Genomic DNA, 19,820 nt, shown 5'->3' with positions numbered 1-19,820 from the left:
CCTGTTGTACTCTTAAAGGTTAGTATTAATTTAGCAGCACTAAGAGTAAGTGTTGTTTCTCACTAAAATAAAGCAGTGGATCATATTTTCCATTTTTGTGGAAATAACATGAAGGCATGGTTCTTTTTTACTAAAGGTTTTGGTACTGTGAGAGTCTCATATGCCTAGCCTTGAGCTGACAAACTGCCAGAGTAAAGATGCTCACGTGGAAAGATGGTTTTCCCAGCAAACAAAGCAGCCAGAAATCTTCAAACAATGTTGGAAATTCATGTTCTCTCTCTTGTTTTGACAGCAACAGCTTGCTCAGCTGCAGAAGGAGAAGTCTGAGATTCTGAAGAACCTGGCTCTCTATTATTTTACCTTTGTGGACGTCATGGAATTCAAGGTAAGGAAATCACCCTGTCTCCACCAAAAGCTGCAGCTCAACTTACACAAACATTTGTAAGGAAAATGTATTTTTGGTAACAGTTAAGGGGCTAAAACAAGCTTTCCAACAGCAGAGGATTATTGCTAAGAATCAACATTAAACAAATAGTTAACATACAACTTTTGTGCTCAGTATATATCAGCTAATATCAAAGAAACAATAAAAGTTTCTAGATTTTAACCCATGTGTTTTTACTGCATGTCAACAGGACCATGTGTGCGAGCTACTGAACACAGTTGACGCCTGCCAAGTCTTCTTTGACATTGTAAGCGGAGATTTTTTTTCTGTAGGACGGTCGTTCCCCACATCTGGAAGCTTTTGTCAAAATAAGAACATTTTTCTGCTTACTTTGCAAAAACATGAATTTACACAGAAACCCCTGCTCCCGTTATCTCAAAAAGATTTTTCTCCTCATCTTTTTTCTGACAATATGCCTTTTAAACTATTATAACCACATGTGTTTTTATTAACGATTTCTTTCTAATGCTTTCTGTTTTTGTTTCTCAGACTGTGAACTTTGACCTGACAAAGAACTACCTGGACCTGGTGGTGACATACACTACTCTGATGATAATCCTCTCCCGCATAGAAGAGAGGAAGGCCATTATAGGACTGTACAACTATGCCCATGAGATGACCCATGGAGCCAGGTGACTGGCACAGTTGTATCCACTCCTGAATCAGCATAAAGTCCATATTTAAGGGAGTTTTAAATTATGATTTATTAAATAATCTATTTTTAACTTTGTTTTTCTTTTAGATTTATTTTGTATCTCTCATTTATTGTTTCATAGATTAATTTAGATTTTTAGTTTTAATCGTTCCGTTTTATCAGGTATGATATTCCATACCATCCAGTTTTAATAAACACAAACAGAGGTCAAACCGAGGTCATTGTCTCTGCGGTAACCCAGGATGTTTGTGCGTTTCAGTGACAGGGAATACCCCAGGCTGGGTCAGATGATCGTCGACTACGAGAACCCTTTGAAGAAGATGATGGAGGAGTTTGTCCCACATGGAAAGGTACCAAATCTGCTCCTATACTATATGATATTATAACCAATAATATATCGGGGGGGGGGGGAATTTTTATTTTCATTGCTGGTCAAATGAGCGGTGCATCACTAGTTTTCCTGAATTTGTCTTATGATTTCAAAATGCGAATTCACTGTGTGTAATAATAGTTATTCAGGCTGCTGTTTTTGTTTTAATATGCTACATTTGGCAAGATTCCATTTCTTTTTTCTGTTTCCTCGCAGTCCCTGTCGGACGCGTTGATCAGCCTGCAGATGGTTTATCCGAGGAGGAATCTGTCTGCCGACCAGTGGAGGAACGCCCAGCTACTTTCTCTAATCTCTGCTCCCTCCACTATGCTCAACCCAGCTCAGTCAGACACTGTTAGTACTTAAACAGTTCAAGATTTGTTTATCAGAACATATTTTCTTCACAGTTTTAAGAGTAAATGACCCATATTTCTTGTTTTTGGTCATACCATCAATTGTTTCTGCAAAGATCTCAACACAAAAGCTTTTTGTCTTTGCTTTATCTCTGTCTTCAGATGCCTTGTGAATACTTGTCATTGGACACAATGGAGAAGTGGATTGTGTGTAAGTACTACAGAGCCTTTACGTAGGCCTCTGCCAGAGCACTAACTATATCTTCCAGTAGTTATATTTTCACACATTGAATGATTAAAATAAAATCTTTATCTAAGCTTTACTAAACACTAAAATATCAATGTCAGGCCAGTAGGTGGCAATATGTTGACTTTTTTTCCAAATAGAGTTGCACTGGGTAATAGAATCAGAAAGTTTTCTGACTGATTTAATCTATTTTTGAAAAAGCGCTGTGAAGTTGTACTACAGCGGGGAGAACAAGTACTTGATACACTGCTGATTTTGCAGGTTTTCCCACTTGCAAAGCATGCAGAAGTTTTTTATTTTATCATAGGTACTCTTCAACTGTGAGTGACAATATCTAAAACAAAAATCCAGAAAATCACATTTTGATTTTGTTTTTGTAAGTAATTAATTTGCATTTTATTGCTTAAGTATTTAGTCACCTGACAACCAGTAAGAATCCAGAGGCCTGTTAGTTCTTCTTTAAGAAGCCCTCCTGTTCTCCACTCATTACCTGTATTAACTGCACCTGTTTGAACTCGTTATCTGTATAAAAGACACCTGTCCACACACTCAATCAAACAAACTCCAACCTCTCCACAACGGCCAAGACCAGAGAGCTCTGTGTGGACTTCAGAGATAAAATAGTAGAGCTGCACAAGGCTGGGATGGACTACAAGAAAATAGCCAAGCAGCTTGGCGAGAAGGAAACAGCTGCTAGAGAAATTATAAGAAAATGGAAAAAGTTCAAGATGACGGTCCATTTCCCTCAGTCTGGAGCTCCATGCAAGATCTCACCTCGCGGGGCATCAATAATCATGAGGAAGGTGAGGGATCAGCCCAGAACTACGTGGCAGAACCTAGTCAATGATCTAAAGAGAGCTGGGAACCACAGTCTCTAAGACCATTAGTAACACAGAACAGCACTATGGATTAAAATCCTGCATGCCCCCCTGCTCAAGCCAGTGCATGTCCAGGCCCGTCTTAAGTTTTCCAGTAACCATCTGGATGATCCAGAGGAGGAATAGGAGAAGGTCATGTGGTCTGATGAGACAAAAATAGAGCTTTGCTGTCTAACCTCCACTCGCCGTGTTTGGAGGAAGAAGAAATCTGAGTACAACGCCAAGAACAACATCCCTACAGTGAAGCATGGAGGTGGAAACATCATTCTTTGGGGATGTTTTTCTGCAAAGAGGACAGGACGACTGCACCGTGATAAGGGGAGGATGGATGGGGCTGTGTATCGGGAGATCTTAGCCAACAACCTCCTTCCCTCAGTAAGGGCACTGAAGATCGTGGCTGGTTCTTCCAACATGACAACGACCCAAAGCACACGAAAATCTTTTTTTCAAGGAGCTGAAAGTCCATATTGCCCAGTGACAGCCCTGAAACCTGAAGGATCTGGAGAAGATCTGTATGGAGGAGTGGTCCAAAACCCCTGCTGCAGTGTGTGCAAACCTCATCAAGAACTATCAAGAATTTCTCTCAAACCCCCAGTCGGTTGTGGCAGATGGCCGCTGACACTGAGCCTGGTTCTGCTGGAGGTTTCTTCCTGTTAAAAGGGAGTTTTTCCTCTCCACGTTCGCTACATGCATGCTCAGTATGAGGGATTGCTGCAAAGTCAACGCCAGTGACTGTCCACTGTCTCTACATGCTCATCCAGGAGGAGTGAATGCTGCAAGTCACTGACTGGATGCAATCTGCTGGGTTTCCTTAGATAGAAAAACTTTTTAACCAATTTGAATAAATAACTGAATCTGGCTGCACTGTTCAATGGTTACGATTAATTGGAATGTATGTACCTGACTCTTGTGAAGTGCCTTGAGACGACGTGTGTTGTGAATTGTCGCTATATAAATAAACTGAATTGAATTGAATTGAAACTGAATTGAACTACAGGGAGCGTCTGATATCTGGAATTGCAAACAAAGGTTTCTGTACCAGATATTCAGTTTTGGTTTTCTGATGTGTCAAATACTTATGTCATGTAATAAAATCAAATGAATTACTTAAAAATCACACAATGTGATTTTCTGGATTTCTGTTTTAGATTCAGTCACTCACAGTTGAAGAGTAGCTATAAAAGTTGAAGACTTGAAAACCTGCAAAATCGGTAGTGTATCAAATAGTTGTTCTCCCCACTGTAACAACAAAATTTGACAAATGAAAATGAACTGTTTTCAGTATCAGAATAAAGTGAAAGGAGGCACGAAGGGTGGAAGAAGCTACTTAATAAAAATCCATATTTTCTACAGACATGTTAGCTGTTCTTTCAGGATGCTACAACCAAGTGCTTGACCTCAGTGGGTGCTAGTCTTTTGTTCTCTTCTAATTTCGTACTTTTGCAGTTTTTTTCTAGTCATACTTGAATTTTCAGATACGCGTGACCTCAGTTTCATTAAATTAAAGGAGCAATTAACCCCGATCCAACTTTTTTTTAGATATAAGAACAGCTAGATATATTTCAGCGGATCTGTTTTATTTTATCTTTTTGAGCTTTCAGTTTCTGTCTGTTATGGAACATACTGGATCTGAAAATGTTTCCCTTTCGGGAGTTATGGAAAGCGTCTGCATTTTTTAGAGAATATACACAGAGGCTGCGGTTTAGTAACAATGCTAACTGTGCTTATCGTGGTACTTGCTAATATAAGAAGGTAAAGGCAGTTTAAATGGTAACTCTGTCATCATTCTGTCCTTGCATTAAATTGGTAAAACCCTGCTTTACAGTGAATGTTCTTTTAACACACACAATGTGACCTCCTATAGCATCAACTCAGAGAAAAACGTTTGGTACTTTAGGTTCTTAAAGACAAACAGAAATGGGCTGCTCAAAGCAAATCAGTGACAAATCTCTGATCAGTCAAACTTTTTTTGGCAGTGGCTGCTGCAAATGGAAAAGGCTAATCAAAAGATGTTTGACCACTAATGGTGTTTGTCTCACTAAAAAGGCTGTTTGATTTAGGAGGAGAGGTCCAAACGCACTAAAGTAGGGCAGCAAACTGAAGTGGCACCCAGCCCTGCCTGAAGTGACCCTGATGTGACCTTCCTCTCTGTTCTTCCTGCAGTCGGTTTCATTCTGTGCCACGCTGCGCTGAACAGCGACGCCGCGGCGCTGTCGCTGTGGAAGTTGGCTCTGCAGAGCTCCACCTGTCTCTGTCTGTTCAGGGACGAAGTCTTCCACATCCACAAGGCTGCAGAAGACCTGTTTGTTAACATCAGAGGGTAGGAGCTCTGCAACATGTGCACACTGAGACTGTTTAACTGCGCTATCCAAAACTCATTCAGGGATTTTTCTTACTTTCTTGTATCTAATGAATATTTAGAAGTTTCAGACTCTCGGAGAGACAATGGGAAGAGTCTGAAGGTTTTAATTCTTTCTTTTGCTTTTTGTCAGGTATAACAAACGCATCAATGACATCAGAGAGTGCAAAGAACAGGCGCTGTCCCACGCGTAAGTGTAACTATAATCCTGTTAGCGTTCCTTTCATCATATCTTAACTGAAACTTTAAACACACTAAATCTTACATTTTAGTTTTATTTTCCCTCCCACTGTCTACATTTTCTGTATTATTAATTTATAGTCTTGTTCTCTTTGTGGCTTTGTTTTTTTTTTTTACCTGTCATTTCAGCTACTCTTCCTCCATCCTGAGTCTTCTTCAGGGATTCTCACTCTGAAATGTCACCTTCCTTACCCCATTTTATCCTCTCTTCTTTGTCTCATCTCAGCTTTTATCCTTATTACTTATGCCATGTTTCCCTTTCATCTCGACTCTCATTGTTCTGCCGTCGCTCATCCTCTGCTTACTTTTTCTCGTCTTCGGGATTGTCCCGAAAGTGTCAAAATATCATTTTAATCACGCCTCATGTGTTCAGTGCGCCGCTCTGACAGCCTCCTTCTGTCTGTGTGTCTGTTTGCAGAGGTTCCATGCACAGAGAGAGACGCAAGTTCCTCCGATCAGCTTTGAAGGAGTTGGCGACTGTTTTAGCCGACCAGCCTGGACTTCTAGGCCCAAAGGTAACAAAAGAGATACCCTAAATGCACCTAAGATTGGTTCCTTTTGTTTTAACACATTCTGAACTGAGGCAGGTAAATGTGCATCACTATAAACAAAGTCAGTTTATAGCCAAAAAAATGTTTTTATTTCTTCGAGGATGTAGGTATTTTTACCAAAGCTGTGAATGGGATTTTTGGCACCAAATGCATCTTATAGAGCTCTTTGTAACCCAAAACCCTTTAAGTGGTTAGCTCTCATCTGTCAATGATAGCTAAAATATAAAAACGCATTTGGATTGATAAGTTTATATCCTTAGCCTTATAACTACAAGGAAGGCCAGCGGCCACAGATTGCAGCACATGCAACTTCCTTTTTCCACCAAGCTGGGGCTAGTGCATGCTTGAATTGTTTTTTAATTAATCTTTTTTAAATGTTTTGTGTTTTTACAAATTGGAAACTCCTACTTTTCTAAGCTTCTGGTGCCAACCAGAGATCAGCTGATTGGGATCATGAGGCGTTCATAAGCTGAAACGTTACCTGAATCAGTTATTTTAAAAAACCACCTAAGAACCAGCTTCAGCTCTAGTTTAGCACTGGAAGCAGTTTGGTGGAAAACCTTATTTCTATGACAGCTGTTCTGTGCCAAACCTGTTCTGGTGCTAGACCTGGTACCTAACTGATTCTACTCCCCAAATGGCCTATTTTTTTACCCAGCCAGGGAGCGACGAGGCATTATTCTTCCACAAACTGTCCGGTCCTCCTTTAGTCCTCGTCCTGAGGGACAATGTAGCTACACACCTCACTTTATTTGTCATTTTATCCCTGCAAACTATTTTCATATGACCGATGTTTTTATGATTACTGTTTCAAACAAGTCAGTTGAAATGCACTCTACAATAACAACCAGGAGAAATGCTGCATATAGGAGTTACACACACCTCCTCAAGCAGGATAAACACCAGCTGACAAAAAGAGACCCCAGAGTGTTTAAAAATGTAGCCCCCAATTGTGTTTTTATATTTACCCGATTCACAATGACTGTATGAGATCTGGAGAAGAGGCGGTGAGCTTATTTACTGTTTTTCATTTTTTCATTTCACCTTTATTTGTAGAGGTAAATCTCAATGGGTCTCATTTTCTAGAGCGACCTGTAAAAATGTTGAAGCTTTGTGTTTTTTTTTATCCTCAGTGAAGCAGATTGAAGCGAAGCCAGAAGTTTTAAACATTATTATATTAAAACACTTATTTATTCATTTGTTTGTTTGTTTATTTGATGCCAGTTGTGTTCAACAAAGTTGGCAAAACTGATTGGAGTCTGTTAAGATATGCACTTTGACCTCTAAGTGCTTCATTATGTTAGAATAAAAGCCTAGTTGTGATTTTCCTCAAGTAAAAAGTACGATGATATTTTTACCATATTGAGACTTTTAAAGAAATTTAAAAAGGAAAGCAGTTCTGTGAAAAAGTCATGCTTCAGATCTCTTGGAACACTCCATCTGTCTTTAACCATAAAATGTGATTCACTCAGTGTTGCGTTCTGCTTAGTATAATTTGTCTTGCGCCTCTTCTCGTGGGTTCATATTCGCATTCAACCTCCCTCAGCATCTCTCGGGTTTTGGTTCTCTAGGCATTATTTGTGTTCATGGCGTTGTCATTCGCCCGAGACGAAATCATCTGGCTGCTAAGACACGCAGAAAACATCCAGAAGAAAAGCACCGATGATTTCATAGACAAGTAAGCATGAACACGCAGCTGAATGACCATACATGCAGACACCCAGATACTCCTGGTGATACCTTCACCGAGCTGCTTGCTTCACTGCTGGGTTTCTGCTTGTTTCTTATTACCAGGCTGATGTTTTTACGTGTATATTGCAGGCACATTGCTGAGTTGATCTTCTACATGGAGGAGCTCAGAGCTCATGTCAGGAAATATGGCCCTGTGATGCAGCGATACTACGTCCAGTATCTGTCTGGGTTTGATGCTGTCGTCCTGAATGAGATGGTGCAGGTCCGAATTAAATGTTTTAAAAACTGTGCTTTTCTAATAAACATCTATTCTTTCTTCAGTTTTGTGTCTGGGTTTTATCAAACAGAACCTGTCAGTGTGTCCAGAGGATGAATCCATAATCATGTCTTCATTTGTCAACACCATGACCTCTCTGAGTGTCAAACAAGGTAAGCCTGAAGTATGGCTGAAGTATAGAGTAAAGCAAACACAAGGTAGTCTTGCAGAACGTTGCAGAACAGTGATGATGTTTTGTTGGAACACCAGGTGGAAGATTAAAGTTAAACACAATGGCCACCAAAAAGGAAAGTGGACGGTGAAGTCACCTGCTTGAATATGTGCTTATTAGGCTCATATTTGACACGCCACTAGCACTAAGGATGAACAATATACACGTTATCATGATTGCAGTATAAGTGACAATACAAGCGTTTTACTAATTCATTGCTATCTTTTTTAGGCAGTAGAGTAGAATATACAGCATAGCTATGACTGTATGACCTTTTAATATCGTAAAATCCCCACAAGCACAAAACACTGCTCTTAAAAATATGACATATTCATTATCGAACAGGCTTCTCTAGAATACATCTCATTAAGTAGCGCAGTTGTATCACTCAAATAATTGCATTTAATCATATTTTCACATTCTCTCTAAATACATTGATATTTATTGATGCTGCCAGGGAACCAACAGTGTAAAAAAGTATAAAAAACCAACCATACTTTTAGTTTTTGAGGTTTACAAAGATAATCAATTAGAGCTTCTTGTTATTACAATAAATCACAACGATAAACTATGAACATGTATCATATTTTACACTCCTGGGGGTCTAAATGTACTACAGTTATGTTGTCGTCAAAGCATTATTCTGTCCACACTGTCACATTTTCTCACAAGTTGTACTTGACTTGGAATCTGTCTGTATGTTTGAATTGGCTTTTTTCTCTACTGTAAAATGCCTTGAGACGACCTGTGTTGTGATTTGGTGCTATATAAAGAAACTAAAACAAGTCACTTCCAGGGATGATGGTTTTATTGTTGAGTGAATAACTGCTTGGTGCCTTTCAGTGGAAGATGGAGATGTGTTTGACTTCAGGGGGATGAGACTGGACTGGTTCAGACTGCAGGTAAAAGCACCTGAGAAAGGGTTCTTATGTTTTGTGAAAATGATCCAGAAAAACAAATGGAAACAAATTGCTTTTGTTGAACTGTGTCCCACTTTGGTTTGTTTGCTGTTTTTCCCCCAGGCTTACACCAGTGTTTCTAAAGCTAGTCTGGGTATAGCTGACCACAAGGAGCTAGGCAAAATGATGAACACCATCATCTTCCACACGAAGATGGTGGATTCCCTGGTGGAGATGCTGGTGGAGACGTCGGACTTGTCCATTTTCTGGTGAGACACAAAATCTGCAACTAATTGCTTTTGATCATTAAAAATATTCTCATTTTAATAACCATCTGCCTTTTTTTATGTGTGCAGTTTCTACAGCCGTGCATTTGAAAAAATGTTCCAGCAGTGCTTGGAGCTTCCCTCCCAAAGCCGACACTCCGTCTGCTTCCCTCTGCTCTGCGCACACTTCATGTCCTGCACACATGAGCTCTGTCCTGAAGAGGTGAGAGAGTTCTGGAGCTGCATTCCAGCTCATTAAGGAATAATACTGTGGGGGATGAAGGATGCATTTTAAACACCCAGAATCTCCAGTGTGTGTTTTATAATTGATTAGAACATGAAGATGTATAGATAGCGGCACAGGGTTAAAGATGAGGTACAGAGTGAGAATTTGATGCAAAGATCCAGACCTCTGAGTTACTTGAGAGGGTGAATGATGGCAAGTAACACTTTTCAGATTTTATTTGTAAAACTGTTTGAAAACCGCGTATCATTTTCCTTCCACCTGAGAATTATGAACTACTTTGTTTTTCTGCCACGTAAAATTGAAATAAAATTGAAGTTTGTTTTTGTAATGAGAAAAAATAACCCATCTAAAATACTTACCTTAATGGGCAGAATGGTACAATTACTGCTTTTATGTAAGAATTTGTCTTCTCTTTACAGCGCCACCACATAGGCGATCGGAGCCTGTCGTTGTGCAACATGTTCCTGGACGAGATGGCCAAACAGGCCAGAAACCTGATCACCGACATCTGCACTGAGCAGTGTACGCTCAGCGACCAGGTGGGAACACTCATTGGGAAAATGGTTTGAATCGCATTCTTCCCCAGAGAGTGATAAGATCAGGATGTCGACCACAAATGTAGCATCTAATATTTGAACCTGCAAGGTGTAAGTTTATCAGTTTATAGATTAAAACAGGAAGTTTTTGCTCTTGGTACAGTTTAGTGGTTCTATAATCAGGACACACGAAGTTGATTAGTAAACCTTGATTGACTCATCTGCACAAAAGCGCTTTTACAGATACACAAATTAAACAGTTTTACTATATTAAATGACAACCAAGTCAACATTTGCAGCAAAAGTCATAGGTTCAAGTTCTTTAAGTGTTTGTGTTTTCAGGTATTTCTTTCTATTAATACCACATATTCAGTATTGAATGTTAGCCTTAAATCATGATGACTTACAGGTTGGAGGTTTTTTTTGATCGCTCATTCCACCTCACATCACAAAGACCAGGTTCCCCTTTTATATTGAAGTTTGCTCTGGACTATTTGCAACCTTTTTCTGCTTCAGTAATAAAACTGCATTGTTTAATATTCCCTGTTTGACCGGAGTCTGTAAGCAGCATGATGGAGCCTACATCTGGGTACGTCGACTGTAAAGTGGAGGAGTGCAGTTCCCGACATTTTAAAGCAAGGATTGTCTGAATTTCTAACATCTGTCAGCTTTTACCTCTTACGTTTTTTACCAACTACCAACAAATCCATCCAATATTCACCCCATTTGGACTTCCAACTTGGAAGCAGATGGTGCATTAATGTTTAAGCAGCAACATTTTAAACATAGCATCGATGATATAATGTCTGTTTTTCCGTTTGCTTCTTCAGCTGCTGCCGAAACACTGCGCCAAAACCATCAGCCAGGCTGTGAACAAGAAGAGCAAGAAGGCAACAGGAAAGAAGGGGGAGCCGGAGAGGGAAAAACCTGGAATGGAAAGCATGAGGAAGAACCGGCTAATGGTCACCAAGTCAGTACCAGAAGCACCTGGATAAAAAGTTTTATTTGGTCAGAGCTAGGGTCCATCTACAGGGTTGTCTTGCTTTTTATGTCATGTACAATCCAGTCGTTGTATTCAGCCAATAAGCAGTTAGTATTAGCGATAATGTAATCAGTAATCATGGATTGTTTTAGTCTACATCTTCTCATTTGAAACATCCATCTTTATAATCTTCAGGTAAACGGCTGGTCACATTGTCAGAAACCATTATGACTTCCTGCTGTTCTTTATGTTTCCCAGTCTGGACAAGCTCCACACAGCTCTGTCAGAGCTCTGCTTCTCCATCAACTACGTCCCCAACCTGGTGGTGTGGGAGCACACGTTCACACCGAGAGAGTACCTGACCTCGCACCTGGAGATCCGATTTACCAAGTAAAATAAAAACACAAACACAGCAGAGCGGAAGACGCTTCTTACTTTTGTCCACTTCAGATTTACTGAAGCGACCCTGTAGCCTGTGAGTCTAGAGACAGTCAAGAAAAGCTACATTTTGAAATATTTAATTACAACCTCAGATAAATTCAAACTGAGCCTAAATGCTGATATCAATCCACAACATTTTGTTAGTCTGGGACATCGTAAACACAACGCTAAGATGGAAAAATGACGTAAGAGAAGCAGTTGTTTTTGCCCATAAATCTGGGGCAGCTTATATTTTCAAACAATAAAAATAAAGTTCAACATTCTGCATAGAGTTATTAGTACTAGGAGTGCATGTTCTAGAAAGTTCAGAGATCAGACGGGAACAACTGAGAAAAGTCAGCTTGTTAAATGCAAAATTTAATTACAGCACTGTTAGGAGAAATAGTTTAATTATGGCTTGGAGTAAGCGTCCTCTCTTCAAAACACCATGGCAACGCGACTTTAGTTTGCAAAACTTCATTTGAATGAACTGCAACACTTGTGGAAAAATGCAGGTTGGTCAGATGAAACCAAATCGATGCTTGGTCTCACTGCACAGCTCCATGTTTGGACAAACCAACCTCACATCTAATGTGAAGCAAAGCAGTGGTGGAGTGATGATGTGGGATTGTTTTTAATCTCAGCTTCCACCACAATATGAAAGAATAATTACACTTCATCCGCTGGTTTAAATGTTGTTAAACAGATACAATGTAAATTAGGATGATTAAAAAGCTAATTTAACAGGTGCACTTGTAAGGACCAGAAGATCTATGTTTTTATATTTTCAAGAATATCAAGTGGAAAATGCTGCAGTTTCTTTCAGATGATGTTCAATACTACAGACAATTCAGTAAATAGTAAAAACAGGATTTTCAGATTAAAGCCAGATTAATCTATTTAAATATATAGTTAGTTTGAAAGAAAAAGAGAACAGAATAAAAGCTGCAATAAAGAGTCATGACACCAAAACCAGAAAAGAGCTATATTATTTCCACTCAACTGGAAACCATTTTCCCTTGTTTTCGCCAGACCGGTGACCTCTGTCTAACCCTCCACTCTGTCTCCAGGTCTATAGTTGGGATGACCATGTACAACCAGGCCACTCAGGAGATCGCCAAGCCCAGCGAGCTGCTGACCAGCGTCCGAGCTTATATGACGGTGTTGCAGTCCATAGAGAACTACGTCACCATCGACATCACCCGAGTTTTTAACAACGTCCTCCTGCAGCAAACACAGCACCTGGACAGCCACGGAGAGCCCACCATCACCAGTTTATACACAAACTGGTGCGTTAGATTATATATGTGCCATCTTTAAATACTGTAAGGCCGTTCCTGTCATCAGAATTTAAGTTCCACCTTAATCTGGATTGAAATCTTTAAGGAAAAACAGGGTTGTTGTAGTAAATCCATTTCCCTACTGTTTCTTCAGATAATAGTATACCTACAGTGATGTTATTATTCTGCTTGGTGAAGTGAGGACAGAACCCCTTCTGTGTCTGTGCAGGTACTTGGAAACATTGCTGCGTCAGGTCAGCAACGGACACATTGCCTACTTCCCCGCCATGAAGGCCTTCGTCAACCTACCTACTGAGAACGAGTTGACTTTCAACGCCGAGGAATACTCTGACATCTCCGGTTCGCTCGCAGTGACGCTCTCGTTGATTTTGTATTTTGCTTATGTGGAGGCAAACATTGGAACAAGCTTGTATGTTTTTTCTCAGAGATGCGTTCCCTTTCTGAGTTGTTGGGGCCGTACGGGATGAAGTTTCTCAGCGAGAGTCTGATGTGGCACATCTCATCGCAAGTTGCTGAGCTAAAGGTAATGAAAACAAACACAGAAACCTTCTTATACACACATGCATGCTGAGTAACTTGTCAAACAAGCTACTTTTTAAGATTGGGTTACCTTTGTTTCAGTCATTCAGGAACTTTAAACCTGCTTTGTGTTTCTGGATGTTAAAGCTGAAAGCTGTACGGTATACCATGACAGATGAACTGATTGAACTGTAGGCGGTTAACTTCACCTTAGGTAGAAGCCATGCCTCCCTTCCTCATAACGAATAATGATCTGTGAATTAGGAATCTGCTGGTCCAGATTTTCTGTCACTGATTATGGTCCAAGTCATTTAAGAACATGCACCGTGCCACTTATCTTCTTAACTTTGTGACTTAAGATTAGTAAATAACACTACATTTCATCAGTAGTAACTCACTGGCCAATGACCTTCCAGATGCTGCAATATTAGCTCTTCTTGACAGCAACAGCTAGTTTGTTCCAACAGGAGTTTCTGCAGGACAGCCTTGTTTTGAAACAAACAGTCTTGATACATACAGCAACGATCGGCAGTAAACTCACATCTTGCTCCTGCTACAATGATTCCACGCAGAGCAGTTTGCTATGTTGCAATGTGGAGATATGAGTCTCGTTAAACGCTTTTAAGCAGTGTTTTAATGGGGGTTTTTTTCTTTGGGGTTTTTGCAAACAGACCCCTAATGTTGAGAAAGCATATCCAGCTACTGAAAAATACAGTTTCCATCACAACTTTATTAACTGATAAGGTTGCATCTAACTCCATTTGCTGTCTTGGCAATGAGATGTTTGAATGCTAAATATTTAATTAGCTAATATTTATTACAGTCCAAGTAGTTCCTGTGATATTTATATCACTTATTGTGATATTCTGATAGTGATTTATTTGTGCAGCCTGATTGTTTCCAACATCTGGGATTTAAAAACTGATCGTATAAAAATGCCTTCTCTGGGCTCTGAGCCTTTACTTGGAGCGGTAACTTTTCAACCCTTTAGAAAATGTTCTGATTCTGTCTCTGCTTGTCTTGTTTGTAGAAACTGGTGGTGGAAAACATGGAGGTGTTGACCCAGATGAGGACAAGCTTTGACAAACCGGACCACATGGCTGCACTCTTTAAGAAACTCACCTGTAAGCACCGACATGTGCACATATTTAGCCTGCAAGCAGTTCTCAGTGACCACTGTTTGTTTTTACACACATTTTATATTCACTGTAGACTCCATGCTGTGTTGGTTTGCTGCTGAAGGCTTCACACTGTTCTGTCATCCTGATTCTTATCAGGATAAGTCCTCCCATGTCTTGTTTCTACTCTTGTCAGGGACTTGTTTCTGGGTTTTTACCTTGGATTTGTTTGCAATGAGACACATAATTATATAATAATTGCGTATTGAGTTTTGATTTTTTTTGTGCATCTGTAGCTGTGGACAGTGTTCTAAAGAGGATGACCATCATTGGCGTCATTTTATCCTTCCGTTCTCTCGCTCAAGAAGCTTTGAGAGATGTAAGACACACACACACACACAGAGCCACAGCAGTGATGTGAGAGAGATAAATATGATTCTCGCCATCTCATCGTTCCTGGATCTTTCCTGTCCTCCTTGTAGGTGTTGTCGTGCCACATTCCTTTCCTGGTCAGTTCAGTGGAGGATTTCAAGGACCACATCCCCCGAGAGACCGACATGAAGGTCGACCACATTCTCACACAGATGAAGTAACTGCATCACCTCTTCCTCTTATTGTGTTGATGAGAGTGAATATTTCCTTTTTCCAGGTGGCCATGAATGTCTATGAGCTGTCCTCAGCAGCCGGTTTGCCCTGTGAGATCGACCCGGCCCTGGTGGTGGCGCTGTCCTCCCAGAAGAGCGGTTAGTCAGAAAGAAACTCGGCATGTCAGCCACAAGCGCAGTCTGTTTCTAAGAACATCATTTGGTTGTGTGCAGAGAACATCAGTCCAGAGGAGGAGTACAAGATCGCCTGCCTGCTGATGGTGTTTGTGGCCGTTTCCTTGCCAACGCTCGCCAGCAACGTCATGTCCCAGTACAGCCCCGCCATTGAGGGTAAGCCACTGAGCTGTTGGGTTGCTTGTTGGCCAAATGTTTTGTTTCACAAAGGTTGTAGCTTTAGTTTTGTTGCTCCAACTGTTTTAGATTATTGTGCAGAGTGATCAGATGCATAGAAGATTAACTGAGTATGCAGTTAATAACAGCAGTATCTCTGTTAGTGGCTTCATCTAGGAGAGAAAACGCATATAAACATATAAAAAGCCCTGAAGCAGTAGAACAACAAAGCACAGATAGGTCGTTCCAGCAGTAGCTCCTTTCATGGCTGTGCTTAGGAAAGAGACCATTTTAAACCCTGATGGCGACGAATGTTTTGTTCTCCAGTAAACCATAGAGCTATAACAAAAATGTGAAAATATTGTAGTCCAAGCATATTTGTGTCACTGTGTGATATAAGTAAAGTCATGCCTGATGTCATGCTTTCTAAGTTTAAAAGAATGAAGAATTTTCAAAGGCAGAATTTCAAAATTTCTTTCAAACTGTTTTATTTTTGCATACTACTAAAAGGCTTCATATTTCTAATTACAATATTTTTCGACTGTAAATGTTTTTCTCTCCATCTTTACCTGTGATCATTTTTTAAATGCTAATAATAAGAAGCCTTATAGTTTATAGCTGCATCGTTTACTGTGTCCTTGGTATTTGACTGTTTAAATGCAAATATGGATCATCATCTTTTGAATATGTCATTTCTATATTAGCTTTGATTTTCAGTCCTGTTTATCCAGTTTGATAGATTAAATCTTGTGTATTCTAATAAAAGGATCAATCAAGTTAAAGTCAACTGAACATCTTCCCTAGTAGAGTCCCTCAGTTGTAGTTAAATGAGGCTTTTGATAAGCTATCAAAGACATTTGTCACTCGGAGGATGAATTATGAAGACTCTTCCTCCTAACAACCTTGAAATGAAAGGCTGCACTGTTAATAAGGGGCTTATAAAGAGGGTAATAAGTTATCAGAGGCTCCACTCTGGTTAGTATGCAGACTGCGTCTTGGCCAACAATTGGTTTTACTGACGCTATTTCTTTGTACATGGCCTCATTACTGCCACGTTAGCCGTTCTGAGTTCACAATTTCACCTTCACGCTTCAAACGTTTTTCTTTTTCATTTAACTACTGTTATCTCCATTAAACATGGAACTGAAATCTATATTTTTCACTCTGCTCAGTCTGTTCCACATGCATAATGAAGTATTTCTCAGGTCCCAAAGTCTGGAGCTGTTTTGATGGATTTCAACATAAAAAAAAAAAAGGAAAACAAAAGTTCTCGGTCTTTAACAGTTTGTATTTGCTGCCCCCTACAGGCCACTGTAACAACATCCACTGCCTGGCCAAAGCCATCAACCAGATCGCTGCGGCTCTCTTCACCATCCACAAGGGAAGCATAGAGGACCGCCTGAAGGAGTTCCTGGCTGTAAGACAGAGAAATTATTAGATTTTACTTTTAATGGGATTCCTTTTTAAGAGGGTTTTCTTTTTTCTAAATTTTTGTTGCCATGGTATCTGCGCAGAATATCACATTTCTATCTTTTAGGCAGGAAAACGTGTTTAAAAATAGGAACAGTGTTTTTTCCTTGGTTTTATAAACCAACTGGGCAGTTTAAGTTTACATTCCTACAATGTTTAGCAGAATGACTTAGTTTATACAAATGGTAAATCTGTTAAAGCATTGAAAAACTAGCATGTTCTCATTAGGTCCGTCACCTTTCCCCAGACACCCTTCTGTTCCTGTCTCGTTGCCTCTTGCATCTCTTCTCTATGCTTGGATGTTTCTGATTTGCTGTCAGATTTTGGCAGACCTTTGCTTGTGGAACATGTTTTGTGAAACTCCTGAACATTTTTTGATGATCCGTAATTGACTTGCCTCCATTCTGTCACCACATCTCATCCAATTCTCATGTGGACCAGAGCAGAAACATGTTTTTAATGCAAGCAGCCATGAGATGAGACAAAATCCTTCTAATCTGAAAGATATCGCGTTAATTAGCACTATTTGGCTAACCAAGTCACACCTCTCTGTAACTGTTGTTTTTCTGTGCATATCTGTAGCTGGCCTCATCCAGCCTCCTGAAGATCGGCCAAGAAACGGACAAAATGACCACACGAAACAGAGAGTCTGTTTACCTGCTGCTGGACATGGTGAGAGGACAGGAGACGTGACGGATCCAGTCAGACGTTGTAGACATACATTCATCTGGGGCATTTAATACATTATTTCTAACTATTCTTTTACTTTGTGAAATGATTATACAACATAGAACTTCAGTACATTTTTTTCAAAGCAAGAATTGTGCACTTTTGAGGTAAATGGAGGATTTTTTTCTAATTGAGACAATCAAGGTTAAACATACAGCCTCATTAAATGTGGTGCTAAAGGTTCTTAAGCTCACAAGGCCAAGGTTAATCAGGAACAATCCCAGAACCACTAAGCTTTACCCATTCTGTGGAACATTTAACCAAATTTTAGTGGGCCGGTATGAGTCTGTTTACTGTGGAGTCTGTGTAGATTAAAGTGAATCCAAAATAAATTCAAACCTGTGCAACCCTTTCATGTTTTATAAACTCATTGAGGGCTTTAAATAAATCATTAAAAATCTAAAACGAACATAACATCCATGCCTCTACTGAGTATCTCTAAACATTTTGCTTTGATACTCAAACTTCACCAACTGAAATGTCCAGCCTTGTCTCTTTTCTCAGTCGTCTGAGTTTGATGTTTCTTTATTTCTTTGTGCTTCAGATTGTGCAGGAGTCTCCCTTCCTGACCATGGACCTGCTGGAGTCCTGCTTCCCCTACGTGCTGCTGCGGAACGCCTACCACGCCGTCTACAAACAGAGCATCAGCACGAGCGCTTAGACGCTGGCGCCGATATGTACATACAAACACAACACACTAATTCACAGCTGAATTCTCTGACAAACCAACCCTATTGACATGTAAACAAATAGGTTAATACAGAAGGCGCTAATTACTTTAACCAAAAGAGACACCCACACACATCTGGATGAACTGGGGGATCAGTGTCTTTATTTCTATCGTTGTTTTCCATGATGTTGCCAGGGACCATGACCACTGCAACACCTAATATACGATGTTTTAATGAACAAAAATATAAAGATATAGTATATATATAAAGCTGACACTAAACTATTCCTTTTTTTCTTATTTTAATAGACGTTTTGAGATTTTTATTGTCCAGCTGAAACTTCTCGGGTGATTTGGACGCTTACTTTTGGGAATGCAATGATTCTGATGTGCTGTGGGGTTCTTTTAACGTTTTGTTATTGAGGACAGCAGGTTGAGGATTCCTGTGTTGATGCTGAAAGACATGTTACTTGGAGGTTTCCACAAACTGTATGTATACACACTGACAGACATCCCGAGCTGATACCTGCTACTCGCCTAACGATCTTTCTACATTTGTCGCATAAAAACTCACATTTGTATAACCTGATGATGCTTTTTTTTTCTAGGTAGTTGTAACATGTGGGTAAAGATATGTTAACTGTATTCTACTTTGATGTGAACTGAACCTGTCTGTTTTTAATGTTTCTGTTTTGTTATTTTTATGATGACGACAATGATGACCATTTGCCAAATGTGTTGACACTAAAAACCTGTGTATCAGGGCTTGGAAGTGGTGAAGTGTTTGATTATTAATGGTGTGCAATGCCATTTTCAAGTGTGACTGCGTGGCAGCTTTGTTAACCGGAACAAAACAAAAACATTTTCTGGGGAAACAAGCGACTGGAGCGGTTGCAGACATTCCCTCAGCTCGTCCTTCTTCTGCCCGTTTATGACCTTTTTAAAGGAGGCCTTTATGAAAGCAGATGTGGTGTTTCCCTCATGCCATTTGAACACTCTTGTAGCTGAAAGGCATTTAAAGCAGCCGATGTCGAAAGCTGACCATCCACACTCCAATGTTTTTTTTTTTATATGTTGTGCTTAACTTTATTAACAGGAAAGAAACTTAACCAGTTCCTCTGCTGAAAAGCTACTCGATTGTTTTCCATCTCTGACCTGTGAAACTACAAAAACCTGGAGCTGCAATAAACAAAATAAATATATATATGTAAAAACGCCTGGTGATGCTTTCACTGAATTCTTTTTTAATGCGGTGGATAAAACATCCACCACTAAATAATGTTTACAGTTTGGTATTTAGAACCTTAGGGGACAAAGAAAAAATGTCTGTAACATTTGATTTGTCTGAAATGTTCTTGTGTTTCTCAGTCAAACCACGTTCACAAATGACCACAAATCACACTGCCTCATTAATGCACACTTTCTGCCAAAGGTATTCATACCCCTTGCA

At 39.8% G+C, this 19,820-nt stretch overlaps 1 protein-coding gene across 2 annotated transcripts in view; it reads left to right on the top strand.

Annotated features, from left to right (window-relative positions):
* nckap1 (NCK-associated protein 1) overlaps positions 1-19,586 on the top strand; it is a 42,760-nt gene extending 23,174 nt beyond the window's left edge. For both annotated transcript variants that reach the window (XM_047351376.1, XM_047351375.1), the window contains 29 exons: positions 293-385; positions 636-692; positions 935-1,077; positions 1,360-1,450; positions 1,687-1,824; positions 1,986-2,034; positions 5,112-5,268; positions 5,441-5,497; positions 5,966-6,062; positions 7,670-7,776; positions 7,920-8,052; positions 8,138-8,219; positions 9,122-9,180; positions 9,301-9,446; positions 9,534-9,666; positions 10,110-10,229; positions 11,057-11,196; positions 11,467-11,598; positions 12,699-12,917; positions 13,138-13,268; positions 13,355-13,452; positions 14,479-14,572; positions 14,863-14,945; positions 15,049-15,129; positions 15,216-15,309; positions 15,385-15,501; positions 16,809-16,918; positions 17,554-17,643; positions 18,245-19,586. In XM_047351376.1, coding sequence (XP_047207332.1) covers positions 293-385; positions 636-692; positions 935-1,077; positions 1,360-1,450; positions 1,687-1,824; positions 1,986-2,034; positions 5,112-5,268; positions 5,441-5,497; positions 5,966-6,062; positions 7,670-7,776; positions 7,920-8,052; positions 8,138-8,219; positions 9,122-9,180; positions 9,301-9,446; positions 9,534-9,666; positions 10,110-10,229; positions 11,057-11,196; positions 11,467-11,598; positions 12,699-12,917; positions 13,138-13,268; positions 13,355-13,452; positions 14,479-14,572; positions 14,863-14,945; positions 15,049-15,129; positions 15,216-15,309; positions 15,385-15,501; positions 16,809-16,918; positions 17,554-17,643; positions 18,245-18,361 — 3,168 coding nt within the window. In that variant the 3' untranslated portion in view covers positions 18,362-19,586. The remainder of the gene's footprint in view (positions 1-292; positions 386-635; positions 693-934; positions 1,078-1,359; positions 1,451-1,686; positions 1,825-1,985; positions 2,035-5,111; positions 5,269-5,440; positions 5,498-5,965; positions 6,063-7,669; positions 7,777-7,919; positions 8,053-8,137; positions 8,220-9,121; positions 9,181-9,300; positions 9,447-9,533; positions 9,667-10,109; positions 10,230-11,056; positions 11,197-11,466; positions 11,599-12,698; positions 12,918-13,137; positions 13,269-13,354; positions 13,453-14,478; positions 14,573-14,862; positions 14,946-15,048; positions 15,130-15,215; positions 15,310-15,384; positions 15,502-16,808; positions 16,919-17,553; positions 17,644-18,244) is intronic.
* Positions 19,587-19,820: the final 234 nt, after the last annotated feature.

Source organism: Girardinichthys multiradiatus, chromosome 22, assembly GCF_021462225.1.
Source record: "Girardinichthys multiradiatus isolate DD_20200921_A chromosome 22, DD_fGirMul_XY1, whole genome shotgun sequence".
Taxonomy (NCBI): domain Eukaryota; kingdom Metazoa; phylum Chordata; class Actinopteri; order Cyprinodontiformes; family Goodeidae; genus Girardinichthys; species Girardinichthys multiradiatus.
Note: the sequence above shows the minus strand (reverse complement) of the source record. Positions and strands in the feature narration are given on the sequence as shown.